Source organism: Typopeltis vanoorti, chromosome 10 (assembly GCF_054136105.1).
Source record: "Typopeltis vanoorti isolate ZY-2024b chromosome 10, IOZ_Tvanoo_1.0, whole genome shotgun sequence".
Lineage (NCBI taxonomy): Eukaryota > Metazoa > Arthropoda > Arachnida > Uropygi > Thelyphonidae > Typopeltis > Typopeltis vanoorti.
Genome location: NC_143558.1, coordinates 48,423,897 through 48,437,368, shown reverse-complemented (window position 1 = coordinate 48,437,368; position 13,472 = coordinate 48,423,897). Strand labels below are relative to the sequence as shown.

General features: G+C 35.5%; 1 protein-coding gene across 1 annotated transcript in view; it reads left to right on the top strand.

Moving 5' to 3' along the window:
* Window positions 1-13,472, top strand: part of Ranbp21 (exportin-5-like protein Ranbp21) — a 425,699-nt gene that overhangs the window by 299,356 nt on the left and 112,871 nt on the right. Inside the window, exons 22-23 of the mRNA XM_090399635.1 lie at window positions 156-221; window positions 6,741-6,856. Coding sequence (XP_090255761.1) covers window positions 156-221; window positions 6,741-6,856 — 182 coding nt within the window. The remainder of the gene's footprint in view (window positions 1-155; window positions 222-6,740; window positions 6,857-13,472) is intronic.

Below are 13,472 nucleotides of genomic sequence, written 5' to 3'. Positions count from 1 at the left end.
TATATTTACTTTGTGATACTTATTCATTTCATTCGGCTTTGAAAAGCTTTCATGGCAATTTTTTTAAGAACTTTAAAAAACTAGTTATCAATGTTAATAATGATAAAACAAAGGAAATGAATGGTTAAACTGTTTTGATGCATTTTTGCTTTCAGATAGTTCATTGTATCAATCTGATTCTTGGAGTTATAAAAAGAAGCAAATGGCCTGATGATCCAGAGGTATATAGTTTTTAATCCTGTTAATTAAGTAGTAATATTCATTAAATGAATTCATTAAATATAATATGGATATAATACCTAGATAAAGAAGCTGGAAGGTTTTAAATGGGATATAATTGAAATAAATGAACATAGATATAAAGGAAATACAATCCAAGATCTAAACAATGGGCATTTGCTAATAACAAGTGAAAAATAAGATGAAAGCAATAAAAAAAAAAGATGTTTTTTGATTAACAATAAAATAAAAAATAATTTGGAAGATGTAAAATATGAGAAAGAATCTGCCATAATAAGACTAAATGGAAGATATACCCTAAGAATGAAAGTTTATCTACCTACATGTAGTTACACAGATGAAGAAGTAGAACTTGTTTATACCCAAATACATTATTTTCTAAAGATAGTTCATTATTTGAATATTTTGATGGGAGATTTCAATTCAATAATAGGAAAAAAGAAAAATCTAAATGAAGCATCTATGGGAATTAATAGTATTGGCACCAGATATGAAAGGGGAGAAATGTTAGTGGAATTTGCAAAAGAACGAAATCTAAAAATAATGAATACTTTTTTCAAAAAGAAACTTCAAAACAAATGGACCTGGAGACATCCAGATGGAACCAACAAAAATGAAATCAATTGTATATTAACAAATAAACTATATATGGTACAAGACATAAATATTATAATCAAAGTAAGATTAAGCAAAGATCATGGATTAGTCCTTAGCAAAATAACAATAAACCTAAGAATGAAAAGACAAAAAATAATAATAAAAAAATGAAAACCAGAAACATCTTAGAAATATTGCAAATGAAAAAAAATAATTTCAGGTCAATTTAGAAAATGTTTTTAAAAAAAAAAAAAAATAGAGCCAATTCCAAATGTTGAAAATTTATCTGGGGATTCAACAGCAAAAATAGACAAATTAAAAAAGGAAACTAAAGAGCTAATAGAAAAAATAAAAAACATTGAATATACTGAGCTTTGCAAACCAATCAGGAAAAAAATAAGAGAAGGTATAAGACATTTCAGTACAAAAATGATAAGAACAATAGAAAATAACAACAGCATAAAGAAAACAAGAAAACTTCTTGATAATGTAGGTAATCTTTATATGACAGGTGTAAAAGATGAAAATAGAATACTGATTACAAACATGTTGGAGATTGTAGCTAAATTTTATCAAGAATTATGTACAAATAAAGGGAAAGTAATAGATGGTAGAATAAATGATATATTAAACTTGCATCAACCAAAAGAACAAGCAGACTTCAGAACATCCTTCTCAACTTTAGATCATTTACAAGCCTTAAATCAAATAATGGAAAAAAACAAAATATAATATACCAATTTCTTTGGCTTTCATAGATTATGAAAACGCCTTTGACTCAATAGACCTGTGCAAATGCTTGAAACTTTAAAACATATACGAATAGGAAGAAATAGAAATAAAAAGAGGAGTCAGATAGGGAGACTCTGTGGCACCAAAATTATTTGCTGCAGTCCTTGAATATCTACAAGAAAATTGAACTGGGAGAAAAGATGACTGAATATTGATGGAGAATACTTTAGCAATTTACGATTCGCTGATGGTATCATTCTAATAGCAACATCACCAAAAGAACTAGAACACATGATTATTGAATTAAATAAAGTAAATCTACAAATAAATATGGATAAATCAAAAATAATATATAGTGTAAATACTTCAGAACAAAAACAAATTGAAATAAAGCAAAGACAGATTGAAATAGTGAATTCCTACAAATATTTATTACAAACGACCATAAACATGATAATGAAATTTTTGCTAGAATAACAGCAGGATGGAAAGTTTTTAACCATTATAGAGAGATATTTAAAAGCAATTTACCAAACTACCTAAAAAAAAAGATGTACAACCAGTGTGTACTCCCAACAATTACCTATGATATTGAAACCTGGGGCCTGACTAAACAAACACCTAGAGAAACTGAAAATAACACAAGCATGGAAAGAGCCATTTTGAGAATAACCCAGTTAGATAAAATGAATATACTTGGATAAGGAAGCATACAAAGATAATGGATATTACCTTAGATAAAATGCAATAAATGGCGCTGGGTAGGACATGTGATGAGAATCTCTGACAACAGATGGACAAGAGAACAGTAGAATGGACCAAGAACTGGATATCAGAAACCAGGTAGACCAGTGGTAAGATGCGATAACGAGATAACAAGATGTTATGGACATTTATGGTGGAGAGATGCGCAAGACCAGCTAAAATAAAAGAAGCCTGGAGAGGCATTCCTCCAGCTGTGGACTGAAGAAAGCTACTGATGATGATGATCATTCATTAAATAGTTAGAATCTAGGTTTCTTTGTTTTTTGGATTTGCAAATAGGTTAACACGTTGACTGCCAACTATGAGATAACTCATAGTTGACAGTCTAGTAGCAAAAAACAAGGTATATAAAATATTTATGCATATTTCTTGAAACATTCTTCCACACATAAGGTGAGTTTTTCTTTACAAACTGGACAAAAATATCTCGTTTCTCGCCAGCATTGTTCAGTCGGTTGTATGGCCTCCAGGTAATAGAAATTTTCAAGATTTGTAGATTTATTATTGTTTGTCTTGGGCTTTTTATCTCCAATTAGATGGACTATGAATTTTTCCCTGAATTTCAATGTCCTTATATCTGAGTTGGTTGCTACCTAACTACTGAATTTGACCATATTCTCAACACTTTCTTAGCTAATGGCTACAATCCCCAAAGAAATATTAAAAACCTGTAACCTCAACGACCCCCCCTTCCTTCCTTCCTCTTCAGAGCAGCAATTACTCAAGATCTATCACCATTCCATATATCCAGAGCACATGAAAAATTGACAAAATCCTAAGGAAATACAACCACTTACAGATGGCTACTCTATTGCACTGCAGCAAATACAAATATGAGAGGCTATTCCTTAAATCTGCCTCAGCCCTGAAAAACTTTCCAAACCTCAACAAATGTGCATGCAATGAGACTGTCCCAAAGCATTCATACTCAGAACTTCATCCCAACAGCCAGGACCACTCAATCTAACCCAATATGGGTGTCATTTAAGGCCCTGCTTTGGTTGCCTTTCTTCAGCCCTCATTTACCCAGTGTTAGTGCCTGTGTGCACATATCATTATTTTTGTGATCCCTGATTATTATTATTATTATTATTATTATTACGGGCAACTCCAGGGAGTCATTAGACTCATCGAGGGAGGCCCCAAATCATTTTCATCACAACTATTCGACATTCATACAGTATCTATCATACCTCGCCTTAAACTCATTCACTGTCACAGCATCCACCACAGACTCAGGGAGCGCATTCCACTCATTCACTACTCTAAAAGTAAAGAACCCAACTCTAACACCTTTACTAACCACACTTTTGCCCAGTTTCCATGGATGTCCCCTAGTCCTCCCACAACCAGCCCTGTTCTCAAAAATATCTTCTGAATTAATTTTATAGAAACCCTTCAGTAATTTGAATGTCTCAATCATATCTCCCCTCCTCCGCCTATCAACCAATTTTTGCAACCCACAAATCCTCAACCTGTTCTCATACGGTTCATTCCACAGACCTGCTATCATCTTGGTCACTCGCCTCTGGATCCTCTCCACCTCCTCCCCATCAAGAAGAAACCTAGGTGACCAAATCTGAGCACAGTAGTCGAGATGAGGTCTTATCAAGGCTCGATACAGAGGAACAATAACCTGCTTGTCTCTGCTTGTCAACGTATTCTTCAGCAACCAAGTGATTTGATGAGCTGATTTGGCCACTTTTGCAATGTGTCCCCTAAATTTCAATTCCTTATCCACCAACACTCCTAAATCTCGTGCCTCATCAATTTCCTGGAGCACGGTTCCACCAATGCAGTAAACTGCCTCCCATCTTTTCACCCCAAAATGCATAACCTTACATTTTGCCACATTAAATTGACATCCATTCTCCCTAGCCCAGACCTCCAATCTATCCAAATCATCCTGCAAAATTTTGACGTCATCTGCATTCACTATTGCCCTACCCAACTTTGCATCATCCGCAAACAAATGAACTGTTCCTCTCAGATCCTTTCCTATATCATTTATGAACAAATTAAACAGCAGTGGTCCAAGAACAGATCCTTGTGGTACACCACTAGTCACAGGCCGTCTTGTGGACTCTACTCCTGAGTAAACCACTCTCTGATATCTCTCCGTCAACCACCCTCCTATCCATCTCACCAACCCTATGTCCATTCCCATATGCTGCAATTTACTGATTAGAATTCCATGTGGTATCCTGTCAAAGGCCTTAGCAAGGTCCAGCAGAATCACTGTAAACCCATTACCCTTATCCAGTTCAGCCGTCACTGTATTATAATACGTGAGCAAGTTACTGAGGCATGACCTACCCTTCACAAAACCATGCTGTCCCCGATACAGTATCCCATTTTCTTCTATCCAATCTTGTATTTTCCTCTTGACTATTTTCTCTAAGACCTTGATAATGATTCCTGTTATGCTGATTGGCCGGTAATTTTCAACAGCAGCCTTGGAACCACCTTTGTGCAGTGGAACTATTTTCCCCTCTTTCCACCCCCTTGGGACTGACCCAGTCCTGAGGCTCAAATTAAACATAATGGTCAAGGGCACTGACAATTCTTTTGCCGCTTCACGTACGACATGAGCTGGTATACCATCAAATCCCACAGATGTATTGACATTGAGGTTCTGTAACAGACTAGTTACCTCTACCTCATTCATCACAATTCCAGTATAAGCTGTTGGTTCCTCCATTTCCGCAAAGCCACCACCTGGATGATATACTCTTGCAAAGTGCTCGCTCAGTAATTCCACAACATCGACTGATTCAGTTACCTCCCTACCCTCAGCATTTTTTAAGATCATTCTACCATGAGCATTTTTCCTTTTACTTGCAACATATTGAAAAAACTGTTTGGGATTCTCTTTAGCCTGCATGGCCAATTTCCTTTCGTAATCTGCTTTTGCTTTTCTTACCACCCTTGTTACCATCCTGGCCTGAGCTTTATACTGTTCATGCACCTGATGGTCACCCTTCTCCTTAAATTCCCTCCACAATTGTTTCTTTTTTTGCAGCTCAAGCTTAATAGTGTTATTTATCCATTTAACTCCTACCTGATTTATTATTCGGACTCTTGGTATACAGTCAACCATTGCCTCCTGCAAACAGTTCTTGACCACCTCCCATGCACCATCAACATCCAGCCCTTGCAGTTTTACATGCCATGGCATTGAGCCAAGCACACACCTAAGCTTGTCATACTTACCAGCCCGATAATTCCACATATACCCTGTCTTAATTGTAAATTCGACTCCTTTAGCCACCTCCCAAGTCATGACCTTATGGTCACTCTCACCAATTGGTGGCAACAAGGTCATGTTCGTTACAGCCACATTCTCAGTTGCAATTACTAGGTCCAGCACTCTCTGCCCCCTGGTATTTTCCAATACATGTTGCCGTAGATAGTTGTCCCTTAATAACTGCATAAAATCCAATTCCTTCCTCCCATGTGCCCTCTCCTCTTTCCAGTCAATATTACCATAATTGAAATCACCCATAATAATTACCATCTTTCCATTCATTTCTTCTATTTGCTTATGCATACTATTCCCACCATCCACTCCATCACCCGGTCTATAGCAGCACCCAATTGTATATTTTGTTCTGCTAGATTGTATCTCACACCAAACAGCCTCAAATGTGCTTTTTTCCCCATCCTGCAGTTCAACTTCTATACTCCTTGGCTGAAGCTCATCAGCTATCATCAATAACACTCCTCCCCCCTTTTTATTCACCCTGTCACTCCTGAACACGCTATACCCATCGCATTCAATCCCACTAGCTTTATCATCTTGTGTCAGCCATGTTTCACTAATACCGACAACCTGTGGCCTGGAAGTGCCAACCATGGCCAAAAACTCTTCCTTCTTGTTCCTAATACTCCTGGCATTAGTGTACATGAATCGCAGAAGCCCATTTGTCCCATCCCTACTTTGATTCCTTATACTAATTATCCCATTCTGATTTGTTGTCCGTCGTACTCGCCCGGGCATAATATACTCATTCATACACTTAATATTCATACACTGATGATGGCATTGTAATGTTGCTGAAATATAGGAAGTATTAATTTAAAGTTATTATAATTAATATTTTAGTATACCTTGTTATTTTCTGAAAAATAATAGTTATAATATCCAAATTCAGTTTCTTCCTAATTAAGAGATTTTCATGCCCTAAAATTTCTCAGGATAATAGATTCACTCTGTAAGTTATACTGTCTTTTCTAAATTGGAAAACAACTGGTTAGATTACGTTTAACCTGTTATATGATTTTTTTTGTTATCTGACTTGCTGCCTCCTATGATCAGATACAAGATAAATTACTGTACTTAAAACCTCAGTATAAATCATTCTGATTACTAAATAAAAATTTGCCTTCTTACTTCCTTTTACCAGCTAGCTAAGAAAGGAGGTTTTATGTATTCTGCAGATGGAGATCATTCAGTATATTATAGAAATCCTGCTACACCTCATATTACTCCTCTTTTGGAAAGGATGCTATCTGTAATCAGGTATATTTTTAGAAATCCATTTGAATTTCAATTAAAAAAAAAAACTTCTTTTTTTTTTAACCCTGTGAATTTCATGCTGAAATTTGTCATAGTGATTGATAATCTTCCAGAAATTTCTTACTTACAACTGACATTTGTATTTTGTACTCTGTGTGTGTGTGTGTGTGTGCGTGCGTGCGCGCACGCACTTTATGTGCATGCACGTGATACAGAATTTAACAAGATTAATCTTCAGAATTCATTTAATCTGCTTACTTGATCCACCTGTTAGTAACTATGGATATATTGTTCCCTATTCAAATCAAAAACCACAAAATTGTCATTCTCATTATATTCTCAATTTTATTGTTCACTGCTCAACATAAAGTACTGGAAAGCTCCAGCTACCATAGCGTTAATGTTATATTAAAGGAAATTTACTATTGTACGTGTTCTGCTATCTATTATAAACCATTCTTTCTTTCTACAAATTCCTTGTATTGAGAGTTGACTGTATACTTGAGGCAATCATTCAGCTTTGCAAGATGTATATGCAGCAATTGGTGCATTACCACCATGTCTCAGAGGAATGGTACACACCTTAATTTGTTCAAGAGACTTTTTCTGTAACTCAGGTTCTTAAAGTACTCTACTATGGAGAAAATTCAAATCTTGCAATTTATGTATTGAAATTATTGGAAGTAATTATCTTTAGTTTTCATATCAGTACAAATCAACCAGCATAGTTTAAGTCTGCTAAGGTAAGAGGAAAAACCTCCTTGTTTAGTGTGAAAGTTGCCTGGATGATTGATTATCAAAAAAAGGAGTTGTCCACAGATACTGTAATGGTTTTTGATATGATTTCATTTGCTTCACTCCATTATAAGAAATTTATATGAACAAACAACATGGCTTGAATCCAATGCATGTGTGTACTCTAAGGAAGGAGCATTTTTTTTTTAAAAACCAAATTGTTAATTGGTAAGTCTGGAAATAATGCCGATTCCTGGAGACATACATTTATTCAGAAAATGAACATCCAGTTGCTCATATTCCCAAAGAAATGGTTAGGCTGAAAACAACTGATTTCCTGTCCATCCTGTTTTTCAACCTTCTATCCTTAATCTCCTTCTCCTCCCCCTCCTCTGAAGAACAAAGATCAAGTGTCATCATCATCAAATTCCTGATCCTTCAAGAGATGGATGTGCACAGGATACTATCAAAAGACTAAATGAAATGTATACATTATTGCTAACTTCCAATCAATAATTTTCCTCCAAATTAATCTGTTATCTGTCAAGACTCCAACATTATCAGATCTTATATTTCTGTCTTCTGAGGCACTTTTTTACTGTATCATTCCACCTACATCTTGCTCTTCTTCTTCTGAGTCTTTTTCCTGGCAAAAAACAATATTGCTAGTCTTTCCTCTCTCATTCTGTTTAAGTGACCATACCACCTGAGATTAGCTCTGCTAACAATGGCAAGTTTTTTCTTAATATCCTCACTTTTGATACAATACTGCTATTGGTGTCATATGTTCACTCTACTAATCTTTCTCAGAACTGTCATATCTGTGATCTCCAGTCTTTGATGAAGTGTTTTATTTCTAACCTAGCTGTGACATTCATAAGTTAAAATTGGTTTGAACACTGTCTTGTATACAGCTAATTTAGTGTTTGACTAATTTCTTATTCCATGTTATTTTTTTTTTCCTTTTTTTTTATGTTGTTCCCATACACAAGAGGTTGGTTGGTTGATCAACCTATAATACATTAGTACTGTGAATGGGTAGTGGGTTGGGAGAGGAGGAACTTGTTTACATTTGATTTAAATGACCTTAAATTGTGGGAGACTGTTCCACAGTGCAGCAGTTGCAGGGATGTAGGAAGAGGAAAAAAACTTGTTCTGTTTGTTTCTAGGTGTACTATGAAGGGATGTTGAGCAGCAGCTGCACGTGTTCCAACAAGCTTAGTACTGAGTGGAGGAATTATTGATTTTATTTCAGATGAGCATTTCCCATGGAAATATTTGTAGAATATACATATTGCAGAAACCAAATGTCTGCACAATAGTGGGGGAGAGAGAGTTGGTAAGAGATGAGTCATTAATAAGTCTAATTGCTCTCCTCAATATCTAGAGTCAAAATGCTTGACTCTAGATATTGAGTCAAGCATTTTGAGGGGACTTTTAGGGACCCCACCCCATATGTGGGAACAATACAATATTCAATAGCTGGACGGATTTGTGATTTGTATAATGTTAACAGCTGCTCAAGGGTGAAGTATTCGGCTGACTTCCTACCATACCATACCATACCAGCTTTGTTGATTCTGTTGTCTGTTTCCATATTTAATTTGTCATCTTCACTAAAAATTTTGTTTAAATGGCTGAATGTTTTAATTATTCTATAGGTTCACCATTCAGGATACAGTTGATGTGTCTGTATTTTCATGGTCTTTATCTTTTTATTGCTGATTTTCATACCAAATTTATTACAACAGGGAATCTTGCAGACGTGTACTGGATTTACAGGATAAAGTGTAAACATCGAAAATTACTTCATTGCAAGAGTTCAAAGATAAAACCAGAAATGTTGAGAAAATAAGAATTCATTGTAGCAAGAGCTGAGTTATGGATTAGATCTGTACTGAACCACACAGGCTTCGCTTTGAATATGTTCATCTAAATTTAACATGTTCTCATAGGAGAGAGAGAAAATATCTTGCACCACCACAGTTTGCTGATCAGCAGATGTGCCACATATTGTAATGGATTGTTTTCAAGTGTAACAATTGGGGAGGGAGGAATGTATTTGTTTCAGGATCTATTAGAAAACAATAATTAAGGACAATACTATATTTGGTTAGCATATTTGAATTGCTAAAAGATATAAATATGTGAACCACCAATAACTAGCAATGTGAGAATTGCAAATATAAGATATTTTCATTACTGCCAAACAAATTATTAATAATTTACAGTTTGTGATATTGTATGTGTCTTCTATAAGTTGCTGGGTGTGAATAACATTGTGATCCTATGAACTCTAGATATGCATGTTTTCATTTATGATGGGCAGGATAAAAAAAAAATTATGAGGAGAGGGAGAGAGATTTGTTTGTGAAATATATAAATAACTAACCAATAATAAATCTGCTGTATACATTGGTAGCTCAGTAAATAACTATAGGGAGGGGATTATCCAGTAAACTAATAATGTTGATCAGGTGATTGACCTAGGCATGGCAGAAATGTGTGGCTTGTTATGTTTATTTATTTCTATGTTTTATTCATATTTCACTTTGTTATCTAAGAATTTTATTTATTCACTGATGATGAGTATACACTTTTTACATAGTAATATGGACATAAATAATTTCTGATCATCATCATCATCATTGGAATTATCTACCCTTTTGCATTACATAAGTTTTTTCCTTTTTGTCAGAGTTGTTCTGCCTTATCAATGATATTATTGTATTGTATATGCTAGTATTTTGTTGGAGATCAATGGACACAATCCACTTATAATATATAAAAGGATTTGTGGTTATTCAGGAACAGATGAATTTTTACTCGCTGTCTGTTCTTTCCAGACTGGAATTGAAAATGTTTATTGTAGTGTTAAAAACATCCAGTCTTCGACAGACACTATACTGCAGACGTGGTAAAAACTAGTAGCTATATTTAGTGACAATTAGTGTAATTTAGAGATGCCTGGATCAAAATGACTATACAGGGTGTTCGGGATAAATTTGACAGTTTCGTAAGGAAAAAGAAAATCTTCTTTGTATCTATTAAATTTAATGAATTGACAAAAAAACATTACAGGCAGAGTTAATTACAATACTATCAACAAGATTTACTCAAAATAACCACCATTAGCATCGATCACAGCTTCAATTCTGCTTCAGAACCTCGAACAAGCTGATGCTACAGTCTCCCTGGGAAGGGCCGCAAAAACTGTTTTAATTTTATCCATTAACTGGGCTTTTGTATTACTGGAAGTGCGATTGGTGTCTTTTTCAACTGCGCCCCATACAAAATAATCCATGGGGTTAAGGTCTGGGGAGTTTGGAGGCCAAACATTTGGACTGGTGAAGTCGTAGAAATTTTCAGACAACCATTTTTGACTTTTCCCAGAGGTGTGGCAAGGGGCCGAATCCTGCTGCCATACATACGGCCTACCATTGGCTACCCTTGTTATCCAGGGCTTGACTACACTTAGCAACTCCACGAACAAAGCCCGAATTCCAATGCCAGGGTTCTTCAACACCTGTCCCTGCAGATTTGCGAGGAATTCTGCTGTACGAACGCAATCAGATCGTCTGCTAGGGATCTTTCTTCTTGCTACATCCTCGTAGTCACCATTGCAAGTCTCTAGTTCATGCCTGATTGTTTTTACTGTATTCAGGGAGCATTGGGCAGCAGTCGTAATATCCTTATTTTGATGGCGGGCACGAATCATCATGATACAAGTTATTCTCTTCCATGATTCAGGTGGGTTCCAGCTATCCATCCTTTCTGACATCTTGTATATGAATGAAGAAGGGTCCAAACTTTTAAATGAAGAGAAGTGTGTGTTAATACATGTAACTTACGGAAAAATATAATTAATTATAAATATGTCAAATTTATCCCGAACACCCTGTATATAATGAAAAATACATCCCTCCCACGTGCACTGTGCTGCATACATTGTAGCACCAATCACATCTAACTACTGTAAATACATTTGTTCTAACATCCTCTTTCAAATTTTTGGTCTGAAAATATGTGGTAATTCCTGGTTATAATGCACTCATTGAGTACAAAAAGCAAACAATTTATGTAAAACAAATAAAGATGCGTGTGTGTGTAAAACTTGAAATCGATTTAGATTGCATTTAAAATGTTTCAAAGCAAAATTAGCAAAAATGCTAATTTTACAAATGAAATTATACCAAAAAAAAAGTTTATAAATAACATGCCATATGATCTTTATGAAAATACACCCTTCTTGATGCAGAAGAGAGATATGCTCATTCAGAAAACAAGTTCCAGCAATCAGAGCAACAATGCATGCAGAACATGGCATGACATGAATGTAATGCCTTCTGTTTGGAAAAGCTGAGTTTGGATTAGTCTGCGTGGTTAGCTTAGTGGCTGTGTGCTTCGCAACCACATGCCTGTGGAAGGAGCGTCCTAGGTTCAATTCCCGTTGGAGACATGATGAGCTGCCATAGCCAAGTTAGCCGGTCTTGGGTGTGGACAGTAGGGTTTTTTCCCCAGTTTATCCTGGGGTTTTTCATCCCCCAAAGTAGGCAAACCAGCCTTAGAACTCAACACTACGTACATAGGATACATCAGGGCGTATGGCTGACCACCTTATCCTGTGAACGGTTTGAGGTCCGATGATTAATAAATAAACCCTCAACACCGCAAGGTAAAAGGAAGATGGTGATGATAATGAGTTTGGATTCTGTCTAGTACTCAGGGATAGTTCTTTTCAACTGAAGATTGCTTCTTTCACATCAGCTGGCAGATTTCCCTTTCCAGAAACTTGAGTTTTCATCCCATAAAATGTACATATTAGCAGAAAATATGTGCTTTAATAGACTATGTAAGTAGGATAAACTGCCTTATTTTGACATTAATTAGGTTTATATGAGGATGAGTTACTTAGCTCTGAAAGGTGCATTGCTAAAGGGATGATGTGCATTTAAAATGCCCTCATTCTTATGTGGAAATTATATTTTAAGACCAACCTTTAATGGTCATAATGATCAAGAGAGCAAAACATGTTAAATACAATAAATAGCTTAATTAAAATAGCTCAAATATTTTGTACTGAAATTAACAGTACACCATCAATGTGTGGAATGAACAAGCAATTCAAAGGCACAAGAATACAAGATAAATACAACAATTGCTGCTTGCTAGAAAGATCATATTGGGGGGGGGGTATATTTATGTTGGGTGAAAATCTCCCAAACTTTCAGGAAAGAGAGAGCAGGACAGTCATTTCTATTCAAATTAAGTTGGTATAAAAGTTTTAAAGCTCTTAGAACTTTCTTTGAGGAGATTTTCATATTTAAAACTGCTTCTACGGATAATGCAAGCCTCATTCCTAAGGATACTGTGTTTGAAATGTTTTGCACAGCATGGTATTGATACTGTGCTGCGCAAAACCAAACTTGTGAGGTTTAAGGTATTCAGAGTAGTATTGATGTTCACTTATTGTTTTTTTTTTTTTCATAGAAAGCCTGTCTACTCAAAGTATGTCAGATTACATAAACACCAGCCAAAGACAGGGACAGAAGTTTATTTTTTGTAGATGATAGGAGATTAGAAATTTTCTTAATAGGAAAATGTGAATATGAGGTGATTCCTTATAAAAATTATGGAAATAACTACCATGTTAGAGTGAAACTTCAGTTTAATATAAACCAAAATGATCACTCAACGTTTCGACTCTCACGTTAAGGTTATCATCTGGAGTATAAACATATATACAAAGAAACAAACTCCACTACAATGTACATGGTCATTGTATACTAAAGTTACATTGATTTAGTCAACCGTTAAAACTACTGGCATGACCTCGGGTGAGGAAAAAAAACCTTGCTGCATCAACACTAGAGTCCTGTTGTTA